The 13,688-nt window shown below is 32.7% G+C and overlaps 1 protein-coding gene across 1 annotated transcript; it reads right to left on the reverse strand.

Moving 5' to 3' along the window:
- Positions 1-3,659: 3,659 nt before the first annotated feature.
- Positions 3,660-12,510, reverse strand: LOC129918317 (uncharacterized). The gene is made up of 2 exons (XM_055998786.1): positions 12,112-12,510; positions 3,660-9,533 (listed from the first exon to the last, which is right to left on the reverse strand). Exons 1-2 carry the CDS (start codon positions 12,401-12,403, stop codon positions 3,871-3,873), a joined length of 5,955 nt encoding a protein of 1,984 aa, XP_055854761.1. The 5' UTR covers positions 12,404-12,510; the 3' UTR covers positions 3,660-3,870.
- Positions 12,511-13,688: the final 1,178 nt, after the last annotated feature.

Below are 13,688 nucleotides of genomic sequence, written 5' to 3' on the forward strand. Positions count from 1 at the left end.
TGAAAGCTCAACGAAATACCCAAACAAAATCCCTCGAAACGATTTAGAACAAGTTGGGAGCGAAACTTTTTCACAGATTTATTAGCGTTATTATTTAGGGATTCCTAGACTGACATGTGTAATCTGTTTTTGTTTTGCGTTTAAAATGAAAAATAATAAACTACTGAGTTGTAGAAAAAACACTACTTATAACCGTGTTACTAAGTAACTTTTTAGTGACACCGCTTAAAACTAGATTTATAAATTTCATGTCTACAATTTAAGGAAATTTCCAAAAGGACCACACCCAAAATTTGTTATGGGGTCCTTACAGCATTATGCTTGATCTATAATTTATTTGTTGGCCAAAAGTTCTTGAGTGGATTTTAATTTCTTCGAAATCTATATAAAACCTATGTTATCATAAACAGTTCTTTTTCAATGTATTTAAATCTCTTCTCGCTACCCGTCAAATGGTTCTTTAAACTGAATAATTTATTTTATGAAATAAACAAGAAAGTTATTTAAGTTTAATTAAAATGATAATTCAGTATTGGTTTTGTTAGAATAAAATAACTATGAATTTATTAATAATATGGTTTTCATTTATTAAATGAAAACATTTTTCCAATATTTGTACTTAATTTTTGCCCATTTATTCTATTTTTTAGGCAAAGTTTCATTTGAAAATACAAATCTTGACATCCTTTAAAGAAAAAGGTGTAACAGAAAAAAAAGAAAACAATTCGTTGGTCTACGAATTTGTTTACAAACACTCTCTATTTATCTCTTTTTTTAATGTCCCTCCCTCTCTCTCTCTCTCTTTCTCTGTCTCTCTCTCTAATATAAAAATTAAATGAAGAAACAAAAAATAATCTCCTTACTCATTTCCTAAAATAATAATTTTTGTTGTGATTATTTAAGTTTTTTTTTTATTTTCAATTTTCTAATTTAATTTTTTTTTATTATTATTATTATAATTATTATTAAACGATATGAAGAAAACGACTGATTTTGTAATTTAATTTTTGCACATTAATTTCCTTTTTTTACGAATTTATATTTAAAAAAGAAACAAAAAAAAACAAACAAACAAAAAATCTTAAGTTCTTTATATTGTTTTTATTATTATTATTTTTTTTCAAGAATTATTTTTAATTTAAGTTAAAATAATTACAAATGAAAGTATGTAACAAAATAAAAAATAGGAAAAGAAAGGCCATCTCTCTTGAAAGAACATTTAAAATCCCAATTAACAATTAGGTTTTGTTCTAATTCCTTATTTGAATTTAGTTTTTATTTTAATGCTTATTTTTTGTGTTTTTTTAACAACTTTTTTTTTTCAATAATAATATTCAGCCAATACGAGAGCATACAATTTATATTTATTAAAAACAAAAAAAAAAAAAAAAACAAAAAAAGAATAAGCTTATTATTAATTTAAAATATCGAATAATTGAACATAAAAAGACTTACAAACAAAATGAAAACATAAATGAGTCTTATTTTTTTGTCTTTGAAAAGCAAAAGATTTATTAAAAATGAAAACATAAAAAAAAAACAAACAAATTAAATTATTATATTTAAAAAACAAGAACGAAAAAGATAAGAACACAAATCAAATAAAAAAATTCTTTGAAATATTTGTGTTCACTTGAAAAATAAAAGTGTAACAACTACTGCGATTCACACATCCTCCCATTTTAATTAATTATTAATTAATTACTATAAATTAATTTAATGAAATAAAAATGAAAATTAATTAACAAACAAACAAAAAACACAAAACATGTAAAAGATTCGCAAACTAAGCAAACAAAAAAAAAAAACATTAAAAAAACAACTACCAACTGATGATTGAAATACTCAAACAAATATAAACTGTCTTTTTATTTTATGCTGGCTGTGTTTTGTTGATTTTTCATCTTAAGCATCCATATGTCTCCTTAGGCTGAACAAAATTCGAGAAATAATTTTAGAATCCGCGAACGTAGCGTGATCCGCAACCGATCTCACATTTCCGTAGTGGTTGCTGTTATTGTTCTGGTTCGCCTCCAAAATTAAAGAGAAATAAAATGCACTCCTGCGTCACACATGCTTGCTGTAAAGCCCAATTTATTAAATTTTTTAAAACAAAAATAAATTGTAAAAAATTCACAAATTTGGTAACATAAAATTCATTTTTCAAAGAACATCTTAAATGAAATTTAGAATGTTTTTTTGAACCAAATTCCAGTTTGCATCTTCTGATTTGAACTTAAAAAAAGCAATATCCTAGGGAAAAATATATATTTTTGACTTAACATAAAAAACTTAATTTAAAATTAGTTTTTGGGAGATTTATAGCGAAAATAATAATGACTGTAGCTCAAAAAGTAGACGTGGTAGAATAAATCTGTTAGTTTTGAATTCAGCACACTAAAGTCAATTAAAATCACCTAACAAAGTTCTTGCTCCCGACTTTTGTTTGTTTTTTGCCGACCAGTTTTATTAATCAATATTAAGACAAAAAAACAGACGGACTTGCAAGACCCCGATTTTTCCGCAGATTTGTCCTGGCATAAGACAACTAATACCGTTTCGTCAGGAGTTTTTTTTTACATATTTCTTGCAATCAAAGATGCAGAATTCATATGCCATGAAAAATCTGGGAATTTCATAGAAAAATCTTGAATGCAAATGGAAAACGACATTAAGGTGATAAAGATTGTATGCCTACTTTTGAATGTTTAGCTGTGTCTATAAGGCATAATTGAATCATTTATTTGCAAAACATGATAAGTCCACTTTTTTTCAAAATTCGTTTTTTTGACTAAATTTGTACTCCAGGGATAACCACGTCTGTTTTTAAAATATCAACTATCTACTCCATCTATATCCGATTTTACAGCTACGCGAAATATTTTTTTAGCATCAAAAACAGAATAAGTCCCGGACTTATCATCTTTTGAAAATAAACAACAGCTTCTTCTTATGTAAATGGTATATTAGATTAATGGCTGAAAATCTTAAGTTTAAAGCTACTTTAAAGTTAAATTAGCAGTCCGGACATTGTATTTTATTCTCAAATATAATTGTTTGATAGACTGGGGCTAAAAGCAAAATTGCATATCCATTTAAAAACTAATTTCACATCCGTTTATTTTCAAAGTATGATAAGTCCAAAAGCGTTTTTATTTTTTATCTTTTGAGCTATCGCTCCAAAAATTAAAAACGAAACGGTATTTTGTAGCTAGACAAGAGTTCTACAGAATATATTTTTTATAAATTTTTGTACGCATATCAAAAGAAAATAGAACGTTTTTTTCTTCTCCTGAAAAATTTAAAATCATGGACTTATCATGTTTTGCAAATAAATGATTCAATTCTTGCAGAAAGCTGAAATTCAGGGCTTAAATTGGCTGGATCATGTGGAGCGAATGAACACCGACGCACCATCCCGTAGAGTTTTCGTGTCCAAACCCATTGAGCAACGTGAATTGAAAAACAACCTCAACCAACTTGATATGCGTAACTGGAGAAAGTTAACTAGTGAGCGAGCTTTCTGGATAGGCTTGTTGGTTGAGCTCGACATTCATCCTGAACCGTGGCGCCAGCTTTGTTAGGTAAGTGCAAGCTATTTTTGAAAAAAAATATGTAATATTTGACTGGAGTATCCCGTCCATACTCATCTTTCTTCTGAAAAACTCAAGATTTCTTCATTGTATACTTCACTGTATATGCAAATCAAGCAAATCCTTTCAGGAAAGTAAATAAAACACATTCGAATTGAACTTGAACGTTCTTAAAAAAACACTTTTATTACATAACAAAAATGTAGAGCTCTTAAAAAAAAACAAATTTTATTTTATAATTAACTTTAATCATATAAGTATTAAATGAAGCTTATATTCACTTCGTTCTGCTCCATTTTAAAACAAATTCTCTCAAACTACAAACTGCAATCATTGCGGATTCTTCTGTTTTAGCCAATGCTAATGTTCGACAGTATTTATCATAACTTTCTGCACCTTCCGGTCCATTCTGCTTAATGCTAACTATACAATTAAACAATTCCTCACCATACAATTTCTGTCCGCATCCAATCAATCTATCCAACTGCACCTCACTCACCATCTGACGAATATCATCGCCAGTTGTAGTTTTATTTAAAATATTCATTAATTTTGCAAAATTTCTCATCGATATTCTTCCCGATAAATTAGGTAACAATCTCAAAATCAAACGATTTAAATCCGATTGTATGTGTTGGAAATTATGGAAACTCTTTTTATTCGCTTTAATAGCATACCATAAATTATTGATTATACTAATTATGCCTTCAATTATGTCGAAGTGATAGAATTCAACAGCAGTTAAGAGACCATTTAGCCAAGGAATAACACCAACATGTTCTACCATTATCTTTGATGAACCCGGAATTTTCACACACGTTGAGAGTACAGAGAGAATTTGTAAATTAATGTCCAATGTTGACATACTACTAGCATAGAATCCCATTAACGCTTTGAATGTACTTGTCGTCACCAGAAGAAATAAGTCAGAACTACTTCTAACTCCATTCCGAATAATCTCGACTATAAATTGCCGGAAAGTATGATGCTCAACCTCTGGACTATGGAACAAAACATTAAATTCAGGAACACAAAGGAAATTAAATGACTCCTTAAGCCGCAAAAACATTGTAAGTTGTTTGTACAATGTATTTGTTGGATCTGTGGTTAAATTTATGGTCTTTGCCAGGAATAGACCCGAGATATAAGGAACTCTTGGAATTCCTCCATTTTTCTTATGCTTTAACCAATCACTCCGCAAAGCATCCAATCCACTTTGTATATTATCGTAGGCCTGCTGCCACAATGGCTTCTCATAGAATTTACTATTTTCAAAATGTGATCGATATCTCAGATGAACACAACCCGCAGCCATTCGCATTTCTTTATCCTGACTGGACAAAGCAGCAAATACCACCGACAACAAACCATTCTGAACAGGTCGCACTGGTTGGGTATAGATTTCTGGTGCAAAGCACATTGACATTAGAGGAATTATAAAAGCTGGATCATAACATTCATGATAATGATTGTCTCGTTTTGGACAAAGTCTCAATTCACTCTCGGCAAATTCACAATCACCTTGTTCTATGCGTCTTTCTAAGAAATTCGTTCCAAATGCTGCTAAATGAACAAGTTCTGGATTTTCAAATCTTGTTTGTGGTAATTGACTACTAGGATCAAGTTTCCGCCAAATTGGGAAGTTGTTTAAAGTATATTCAGAGACTTGTCGATCGATTAGGGACATCACTTGAGCCACTGATGTCTCTTGATATTGCAAATTACTCTTCTCTTGTTGATCATCACGCAAAGAATAGAATGCTATTGCTGATTCACCCCATATAAATGGTCTATATTCATGCAAGCCTATATCAGCTTCTTCGTATAATTGCAACAATGCCAAAGTATATCGATCACAGTCTGTTAATTTAGCTTGATAAGCAGCTAATACTACTGCGATTTGATTGGTTGCAAGGGCACTTGGAGACTTTTTCGCCAGTACAAACAACAAATGCATTATTTGAGTTTTAACTGCCGTTGGATGGATTTCTAAAACAATCTTCAAGAATTTTGAATGAGTAAAGATCATTTCAAAGAGAGTTCTAGCCTCTTGACTATCTTCTTTATCTTCATAGATTCTATTTACAAGAAATGCTAGTAACTTGAGCAATTCTCCATTAATACGTTCCAATTCGGGTTGATTCTCTTCAGTTTCACTGACAAACATGCCAGCTTTGAGAGCAGCCTTACAGAAATTCATCCAATTCTGAGATTTCAAGATTTTTTCAAAATCTACTTCAAGCTCTGAATTAGCTTCCATCCATTTAAACAATAAAAATCCAATTAATGTGATTTTCTCTTCATCCAGGGCATCTTTTTTCAAAACAATTGTTAACATTTGTATGCAAAGATTTACAAATTGAACGAAAATCTTTGGAAATAATTCACTATTTTCACGATCTTCAAAAGAATCGAGTGCTTTTTGAAAGATAGCTTGTATAATCTTTACTTGAAAGACTTCAACTGAATCGAATTTAATGTTTTTATTACAAAAATCCATACATTCAGATTTGGGCATGCATGCTGCGATAAGATGAATTGATGCTTGGACATTTTCCTTATAAATTACTCCAGCTTTTTGAGGTTTTTCAATGGTCTTCATAAAACCATTTTTATATTCTTGATAAATTGCAGTTAAAATTGAATCTTCTAGCTGAATTCCATTTGTGAAAGCAATACTCAACAGAGGATACGTTAGTTCCTTTTTGGAGATATTCTCGGGGAGAATCTTTATGAATTCATCTTTAAGAGAGGATGAATTTCTTTCGAGTAATAAACAAGCCAATCGAATTGTCGACTTCGTAAGTTTTCGATGGGAGAAAATGCATTTAAACATTTCTGATGGCAATTTGGATATATATTGATGGCAAACTGAGAGAAAACCATGAAGAGCATCCTCGAGGCGTTCCAAGTTTATTTCCCCATCGGATTTGATTACCAAATCGATATAGATTTGGGCAATGTTCGAAACACTTTCATCACATTTTACAGATTGTTTCAAATCGGATAGTCTTTCCAGAATTGTATTCAGTATATCAAGAAATATGCATCTTTGTCCAGCTTTGCCAACAAAATCTTCATAAGAAAGTGTAGAAATATTCTCAAGTATTTCCAAGCAATTCTCACTGGTCAACTGAAAGGTCTTAACTAAACTAATAACCGACTGTAATTCCTCGGAATGTTTCTTGACCTTTTGTTTCTCTTCGGTGGTAGCAATTTTTATTGAATTTACAATTTTTTGTCGAAAATTCATAGTAAAATCAGAGAACGAACTCATTTCAAAGGAATTCACACAATCGGTTATTTGCTGAAGAAAATGCAAATAACTTAAATTGCACTTGTCTCTATTAAAAAGATGTGTAGTTTGAATCATTCCCAAACGAGTGTTGAATAAATATTTCAAAGTCTTTTCCAAATAGCTTAATCGAATGACATCTTTATCTTCTTCCAATGAGACTTCAACAACAGTCTTTTGCGAAATACTTAGCGCTTGTAAGACTTTAAGCAAATTGACCATAAAATTTGCAGCTGCTTTAGATTCTTCCATTGTAAGACTCTCGGTCTTTGTAAGATGTGATAGAATCGACATAACTTCTTGTATATAAATCATAACCAAACGATCATTTTGAAGAATTACATCAAATTGTATCTCTTTCCCATCAATTAGAGTTAATGTAAAATTATTTTTAGAATGTTGAAAGATCTCATCGAATTTAAGTTGGCCATTGCCAACAGCTTCTTGTACGGCAATCAAATTAGGCACCATTTCAGCAACTTTAACATCTTTCAATGTCTCATTATTGCCATTATCTAAGAAATGACTTATTAACAAGCGAACTAATTGTAAATAGTCTCCCAATTCATCGCCAATTTCAACACCTTTTTTAATCAATGCATACAATTTGCTCATAGTTGGAGTTTCTACATAACCCTGGACAGATAAACCTTTCTCGATGTTGGAAAACAATTTAGATAAATGTTTTACTTCGATTGCATTTTCGTTTTCATTTTCCATTTCCATTGGATCAACATCGGCTTTTGTTACTTGAAGAACTTCAATAAATACCGCTGCAACAATGTCTACAGTTTCTGGAGGAACAAATCGTAATGCTTCTAGCCATAAGTCAATCTCCATTTCAGCAGTATCGAAGATTCCTGTATTTTGGAATATTCCTCGCAGTAAATGACCAGCTTCATTTGAAATTTCAGCATCGCCTTTAACAAATGCATTGATGAAACTTTTCATAACATTTCCAAATAACTCTTCTTGTGGCTCGAGAGCCTTAGGAAACAAAAATAGAATAGTCTTGATAGCTTTCAATTCTAATTTAATGTTACCACCTCCATTTTCGCTTGCATACAATGGTCTTAAAAGATTCAAATAGTCCATGATGGTTGCAGTTTTATTGACAAATGAACGATTTTGTTGGCAAATGATTAAAACAAGATCCAAGGTGAGCTCCAAATGTTGCAGAACATCAACACCTTCGTTTTGTTGAGTTTGAATAGTGGCAAAGAGTGAAAATAAAATATCCTCGATAGTTGGGAAATTCACAAATATATGATTGAGCAAATCGAATTTGAAACGACGTAAATTATTCTTCTTTTGCTGTTCCCGATGAATGATGGCAGCCATGTAATTGGAATACTGACGGAACATGGCAAGCAAAAGACGATTGGTAGACAATCGATGTTGAAAATCTAGATGCTTTAATGCTTTACTTTGTGTTAAATGGGTCAAGACTTCAATGGGCAAGCAAATGTCTTTAACCCAATGTGAGAAATCGGTAAGAGTGATCTTGGCCAAGGCACCCTTTAGCAATTTGGGATGCAACTCATCGATAATTTTTGTAAGAAAATCACAAGCACTATTCCAGTGGGTACCATAATTTCGCAATGGACTGACCAGCACTCCAAAGTTTTTGACGGTGTTGCGAGCAATATCAGGACAAGCTCGAATTGTACTAAGAACCAGTTCGGTTTTCTTCTCGGATAGCCATGGTTTATCAAGGAATCCGATTATTTTGCCTTGCAATTTGTTGTGTCGTTGTTGGAAGTGAGCCATTGCATCGAAAGTGATGCCATGTTTGCGGGATGTGAGTAACATAAGAAGAAACTCATGAACAACTTCGACTACTGATTCTTTTTCTTTAGGATCGACATATTTTAAAAGTTTACCAAAATTTATATGTCCAGATGATTCTTTTTGTTGTGAGAATTTAGCAGCAAGAGCATTGGGGCCAAGCCAATCATATAGCCTTGCAAATGATTTTACACAATCAACATCAAAGACAGTGATTTTCTTTGTCTTGGAGATTTCCGGGCATTCTAGAACGTATTTCTTCAAAGTGCTGATAACGACACAAACTGTAACAGGATCATCGAAGAGCAATCCAGATGCTAGAGCTTTAATTAGAACTCCCTTATCCAGAATATTCCTTATCAATAATGTATTACCATCGACAAGATATGCCAAGATAAAATGAATATAACACTTTCGTACTGTGTCATTTTCATGCAATTCATATTTGGAATGCGAAAGGAAGTTTTCGATTTCTTTAACATTCGAAAGAATATCAAAAGATGTTAGTAGTTGACGGCCTAGTTGTGGTTCAGTGCAGACAATTGCTGTTAGTAGTTTCAAGGCACATTTTCGATGATTGAGATTGTTGGATTTTAAGAGAGTCTCAAGAACAGCGCCGTGACTTTTGAGGAAATAGCGACAAGCACTGATTGCTGATTCTAAATGTGATTTTTGATTGCTAAGTATTTCCATAACAACCAAGTGCAGGGCTTGACAGATGTAGGAGACGTGGAAAATGTTGCTTTTATCGACACGTTCTAGAGCTTCAGCCAGTTCGAGTGGTTTTCCACGTTTTTCAATGTATTTTGCAATAATTTGTGGCTTTGTAGAGGCGAGATGTAGAAAATGACGAAGTTCTGGAAAGAAAAATATTATTTATTTATAAAATTTGCTTAATAATAATGCACAGAAAAATTGTCTAGGTTTTAATTGAACGAAGAATCTTCGAATCTCTTCGGAAAAGCTCTTATTAGAAGTGTAAACAACATCGATTCCAAGTGGACTTGGGACACCGAATACCTTTCCGAAGAGTCGAAGAACGATCTAATGCAGAAATATTTCTGTTTACCAAGATAAATAGCCACTCAAAGTATGACCAATATTTTTTTGTATAATAAGCGCGCACTAAAGGTATTAATGAACCCTTAAAATGGTGAACAGTACGAGCATTAGGAAAATAGGGAGGGACTTGAAAGGAGATACCGATGAACATTAGTTTTGAAGTTCTGAGTTTTGAAATGGGATGGGAAAACAGAGGCGGGTAAAGCGTTCCACATTCGTGTAGTGCGGCTGAAGAAAGAATCTCTGTATTTTACGGTACGTCCGAAGTTGGACTCTAAGGTAAAAATAACGATAGAACAATGTGAGACACGAGACGTTACGACGGTGCTCGAGAGACGTAATTGTATCAGTTATTGATCTATCACCTATCATTTTTATAGCTCTATTTTGTATTCTATCCAAGAAACTCAACGAGGTTATTGGAGCACCTGCCCAGATGTGGATGTTATACTCAAGCTTTGGACGAATATACGCAATACGCCTTATAAATAATTGCTAGATCAGGGGAGAAAAATTTCTTGCACCATCGGATCAGAAGTTTCGATCGCCGAAATTCTTTACCAGTATTGAAGCGCAATCTTTAGTAAAAGACCAAAAAATTCTCAAAGAAGTACATATCTAGAAAAAAGGAAAAAGTTGTTTTAGCAGGCGAAATAGAAAGATGAGAAGCACCGATTCGCATGATTTCTTTTTCGAAGCTTTGAAGAGACGATCAAATGCCTAATCAATGGAAGATTAAATTATCCCAAATATTCTTGCATCAGCAGTTCTTGATCCATCAATGTAGGTACCACTCGATGGCGTTTGCAATGAGAGTGTAGTTCATGGATTCACTTACCCACTTTACATTGCTATTAGAAAAACTAAACTTAGTTTAAAAGATTTTCTTGAAATTATATTCATGCAATCTCTTGGCATGGCAAGGAGGTTTTTAACTATGCTATTCGATATCGAGTTCCTCTTCCTGAGACTTATCCTTTTTTAGCAGTTACCAGTACCAGTTTCCTCCTTGGCGAATCTCATGCTCATTGCTCTTTATAAACTTTATAAAAATTACTTCCCTTGCTGTTGTAAGGCAAGTTCTCATTGAACCCGTAACACATAATGCAGGCTTGAAAATTTTATTAGTAACCAACATTAACAATAATGAAGCGCAACTTCTTGTAGAAAATGAAGACATTCTTCACAGAATCTGACACTATTGGATGAATTTTAAATGAACAGTTTCTCCGGTTATATTTTTGAACAAAGAGGTAAGATTGCTCATGAGTCATGATTCTTATCGTCAAGCTTTAAAAAGGCAATCATCAAATGGAGGGAAAGTTATTTTCTTTCCATCTACAAAAACAATGAGGATACCAGAAGCTATGATAACTACAGTTCTATTATGCTGAAGTCAAACTACTAGAATGTTAAGCGAGTAACCAACTGTAAAAAATATTAAAGCTCTCCGAGTCAGGTAAAGTAAAAAAGTCTTGATTTTAAGGGGATTTGCTAAGCGTGTTGTTTTATTTAGAAGAACCTTTCGATCGACAACCACGAGATCTGAAATGGCTAGGCCGCAGACAATGAGAACGTTATTGCGGATATTTATGGAAGAGTTGGATGAAGCGGTGACGAAAGTAAGTCTACCAGCCTTTCAAAATCACAAACATGTATAAACCAGGAAAGAGTCTCGATCCCTTTAGTGTTAGTTCAAGTCCTTGACTACTATCTCTAAGGGAAAATTCAGTTCATTTCAAGTATGAAAAGTTTAAATTTCAGGGATCTAATGTCAATAGTGAAATTACTTGCGATGACGCTATGGATTCTAACTCAAGCGAAGGGTGGATGGATTGTCGCGAAAACTTCTTTATTTTCTGTGAATGTTGGACAACTGACATAAAGTGCGGTTTATGAGGAGAAGCCAGCGAACCATACAGGTTGGATCACTAGTATTGAGTTTCAACAGGTAAGGCTATAATTGGTTACGAGGAGACATTCAAGATTTTCAGCTTAGTTAATACCTTATTGGCCCTAGCGAGGTATGAGTCGGGGTGGAAAATACTGTCAGATTTCATTGACATCAAAGTCAATGCGGAAGGCGGAGGAAAGCACTTTGGATTGTTTGGAGATAAAAGTTCTTTGGGCGATTTTTGGTTCCTTCTAGTGATGGGAGAAGAAAATACATCGGACTGTACGGGTTGTACACGCACAGTAACCTATTCAAACTATTGGATTATCCAAAAGCTTGGTGAGCCTTCAAACTGTAATATTTACATTGTAGAGTTTAATACCAAATTGGGCAAGTTTTCGCAAACTAGATAGAACCGATAGAAAGTCTTAACATAGTGCAGGTGATTTAAACGATAAGGTTCAACAACTTTTTCTTACCTGTAATAAAATCCTGTCCTCTCAATTTTGTACGAAAATTAAGCATTTTGAAATCTTTTGAGAATTTCATATTATCTTCTTGGTCCGGTTCGAAGCCAGAATCATTTGTAGTTTCTTCTTCTACTTCTTTTTCTGGTGCTGTTTCAGCCGCCACTTCTACCTGATGTTCTTCTTCTTCATTCATATTTTCCGCTGGAGCTTCTGAATTGTTATCATTTTTGGACTTTTTCTTCGGTACTCCATTCGATTCATTTTTGAGTTTACGTTTTCTTTTATTTGTTTCAACAGCCATGGTTTTCAGAATTTGTTTTCGAAATTAAATTACAAAAAAAACGTGTCCACAAAAATTTTATACAAACTACAAAGACATGTGCTTGGTTCGTGTGTGGCGTTGACAGTTCTTATCAAAAAATGACAGCTAGATGTCAAAATTTTACATCAGCTGATAAAGCGTCTTTCGAGAGTCGAACTTTAGAGTTGTTCATAGTTTTAATTGGGTGTGTTCATTGATTTTGAATTCAGTGCATAGTGGAGTGGATTCGTACAAAATGTTTCAGTCGAATTGAAATTGACATAGCACTTTTCATCCGAAATTTTTCTCGCTCTACCTATTTAAAATGAAAAACAGGCTTTTTTATTTTTCTTAACACATATAAAGAGAGAGAAAAACAGTCGGACAAAAAGTGCTATGTAAACTACAATTATAGCATTATCACAATTAAGCCATAACTACAATGACCTAAAAAGTGAAAAAGTGGGAAATTTACTAAAGTCAAATTTTCTATTTATTTCTAGAGCTATTAGTTTTTGGAAAAAACTACAGAAATTGAAACCAAAAAATAAGCTTTCTGCATCATTATTTTTAATTTTGTGGTCGGAAAAACTTTTTTTTCGTCCAAAGCTTTTGTTTCGTCCAAAAATTAATTTCGTCGCCTAAATAAAATAATGTCGTATGTTACATTCGGCTACTTTTGGGAAAACGCAATTAAAGTTCAGATTTTTTTTCTCGAAAACTGTACGGTGAATTTTCTTAAAAATATCATGACATATACAGAAAATATTTGTCTATTGAATTATGTTAGAATTATTTCAATATTCCAATCCAGATGCAAATTATAGTCAATTTTCTCCAATATGCCGATGTCGTATGTAACGTTTTTACAGAAACTATTTGTTAGCCAAACACATACGACAAATTGATGACACATACGACAAAAATAAGCAAAGTTTTATTCGACACTTGTTTACGACATACGACAAATAGATGTCAAATTCAATGCGAAAAAAAATAGGTAACTAACGTTAATTTATAAAATTTTTAAAATCACATTGGCTCTTGGTAATAACCCGAGTCTAGCAAAACTCAATTTTAACAAAAACATCAATGGTTAAATAACATACCTACATCTAACTTCTAAGGGCCAGTTGTACAAATATTTGATCCGTGGATCAGCAACTTTTATCTTCTGAATTCAGTGGTAAAATAGATATCTAGCACTGGTTCTAGGTCCATATAGGTTGAAATAGCTAAACCCATCCTTGAACCAAAGTTGATTCACTGCTAATCCGCCGAAATC

This window comes from Episyrphus balteatus, chromosome 4 (genome assembly GCF_945859705.1).
Source record: "Episyrphus balteatus chromosome 4, idEpiBalt1.1, whole genome shotgun sequence".
Classification (NCBI taxonomy): domain Eukaryota; kingdom Metazoa; phylum Arthropoda; class Insecta; order Diptera; family Syrphidae; genus Episyrphus; species Episyrphus balteatus.

Excerpts from the sequence above, each read along its gene's own strand:
- LOC129918317 (XM_055998786.1), bottom strand. The coding sequence starts at position 12,403 with ATGGCTGTTGAAACAAATAAAAGAAAACGTAAACTCAAAAATGAATCG. Across the intron at positions 9,534-12,111 it reads AGGACAGGATTTTATTACAG|AACTTCGTCATTTTCTACAT; the intron begins GTAAGAAAAAGT and ends TTTTCTTTCCAG.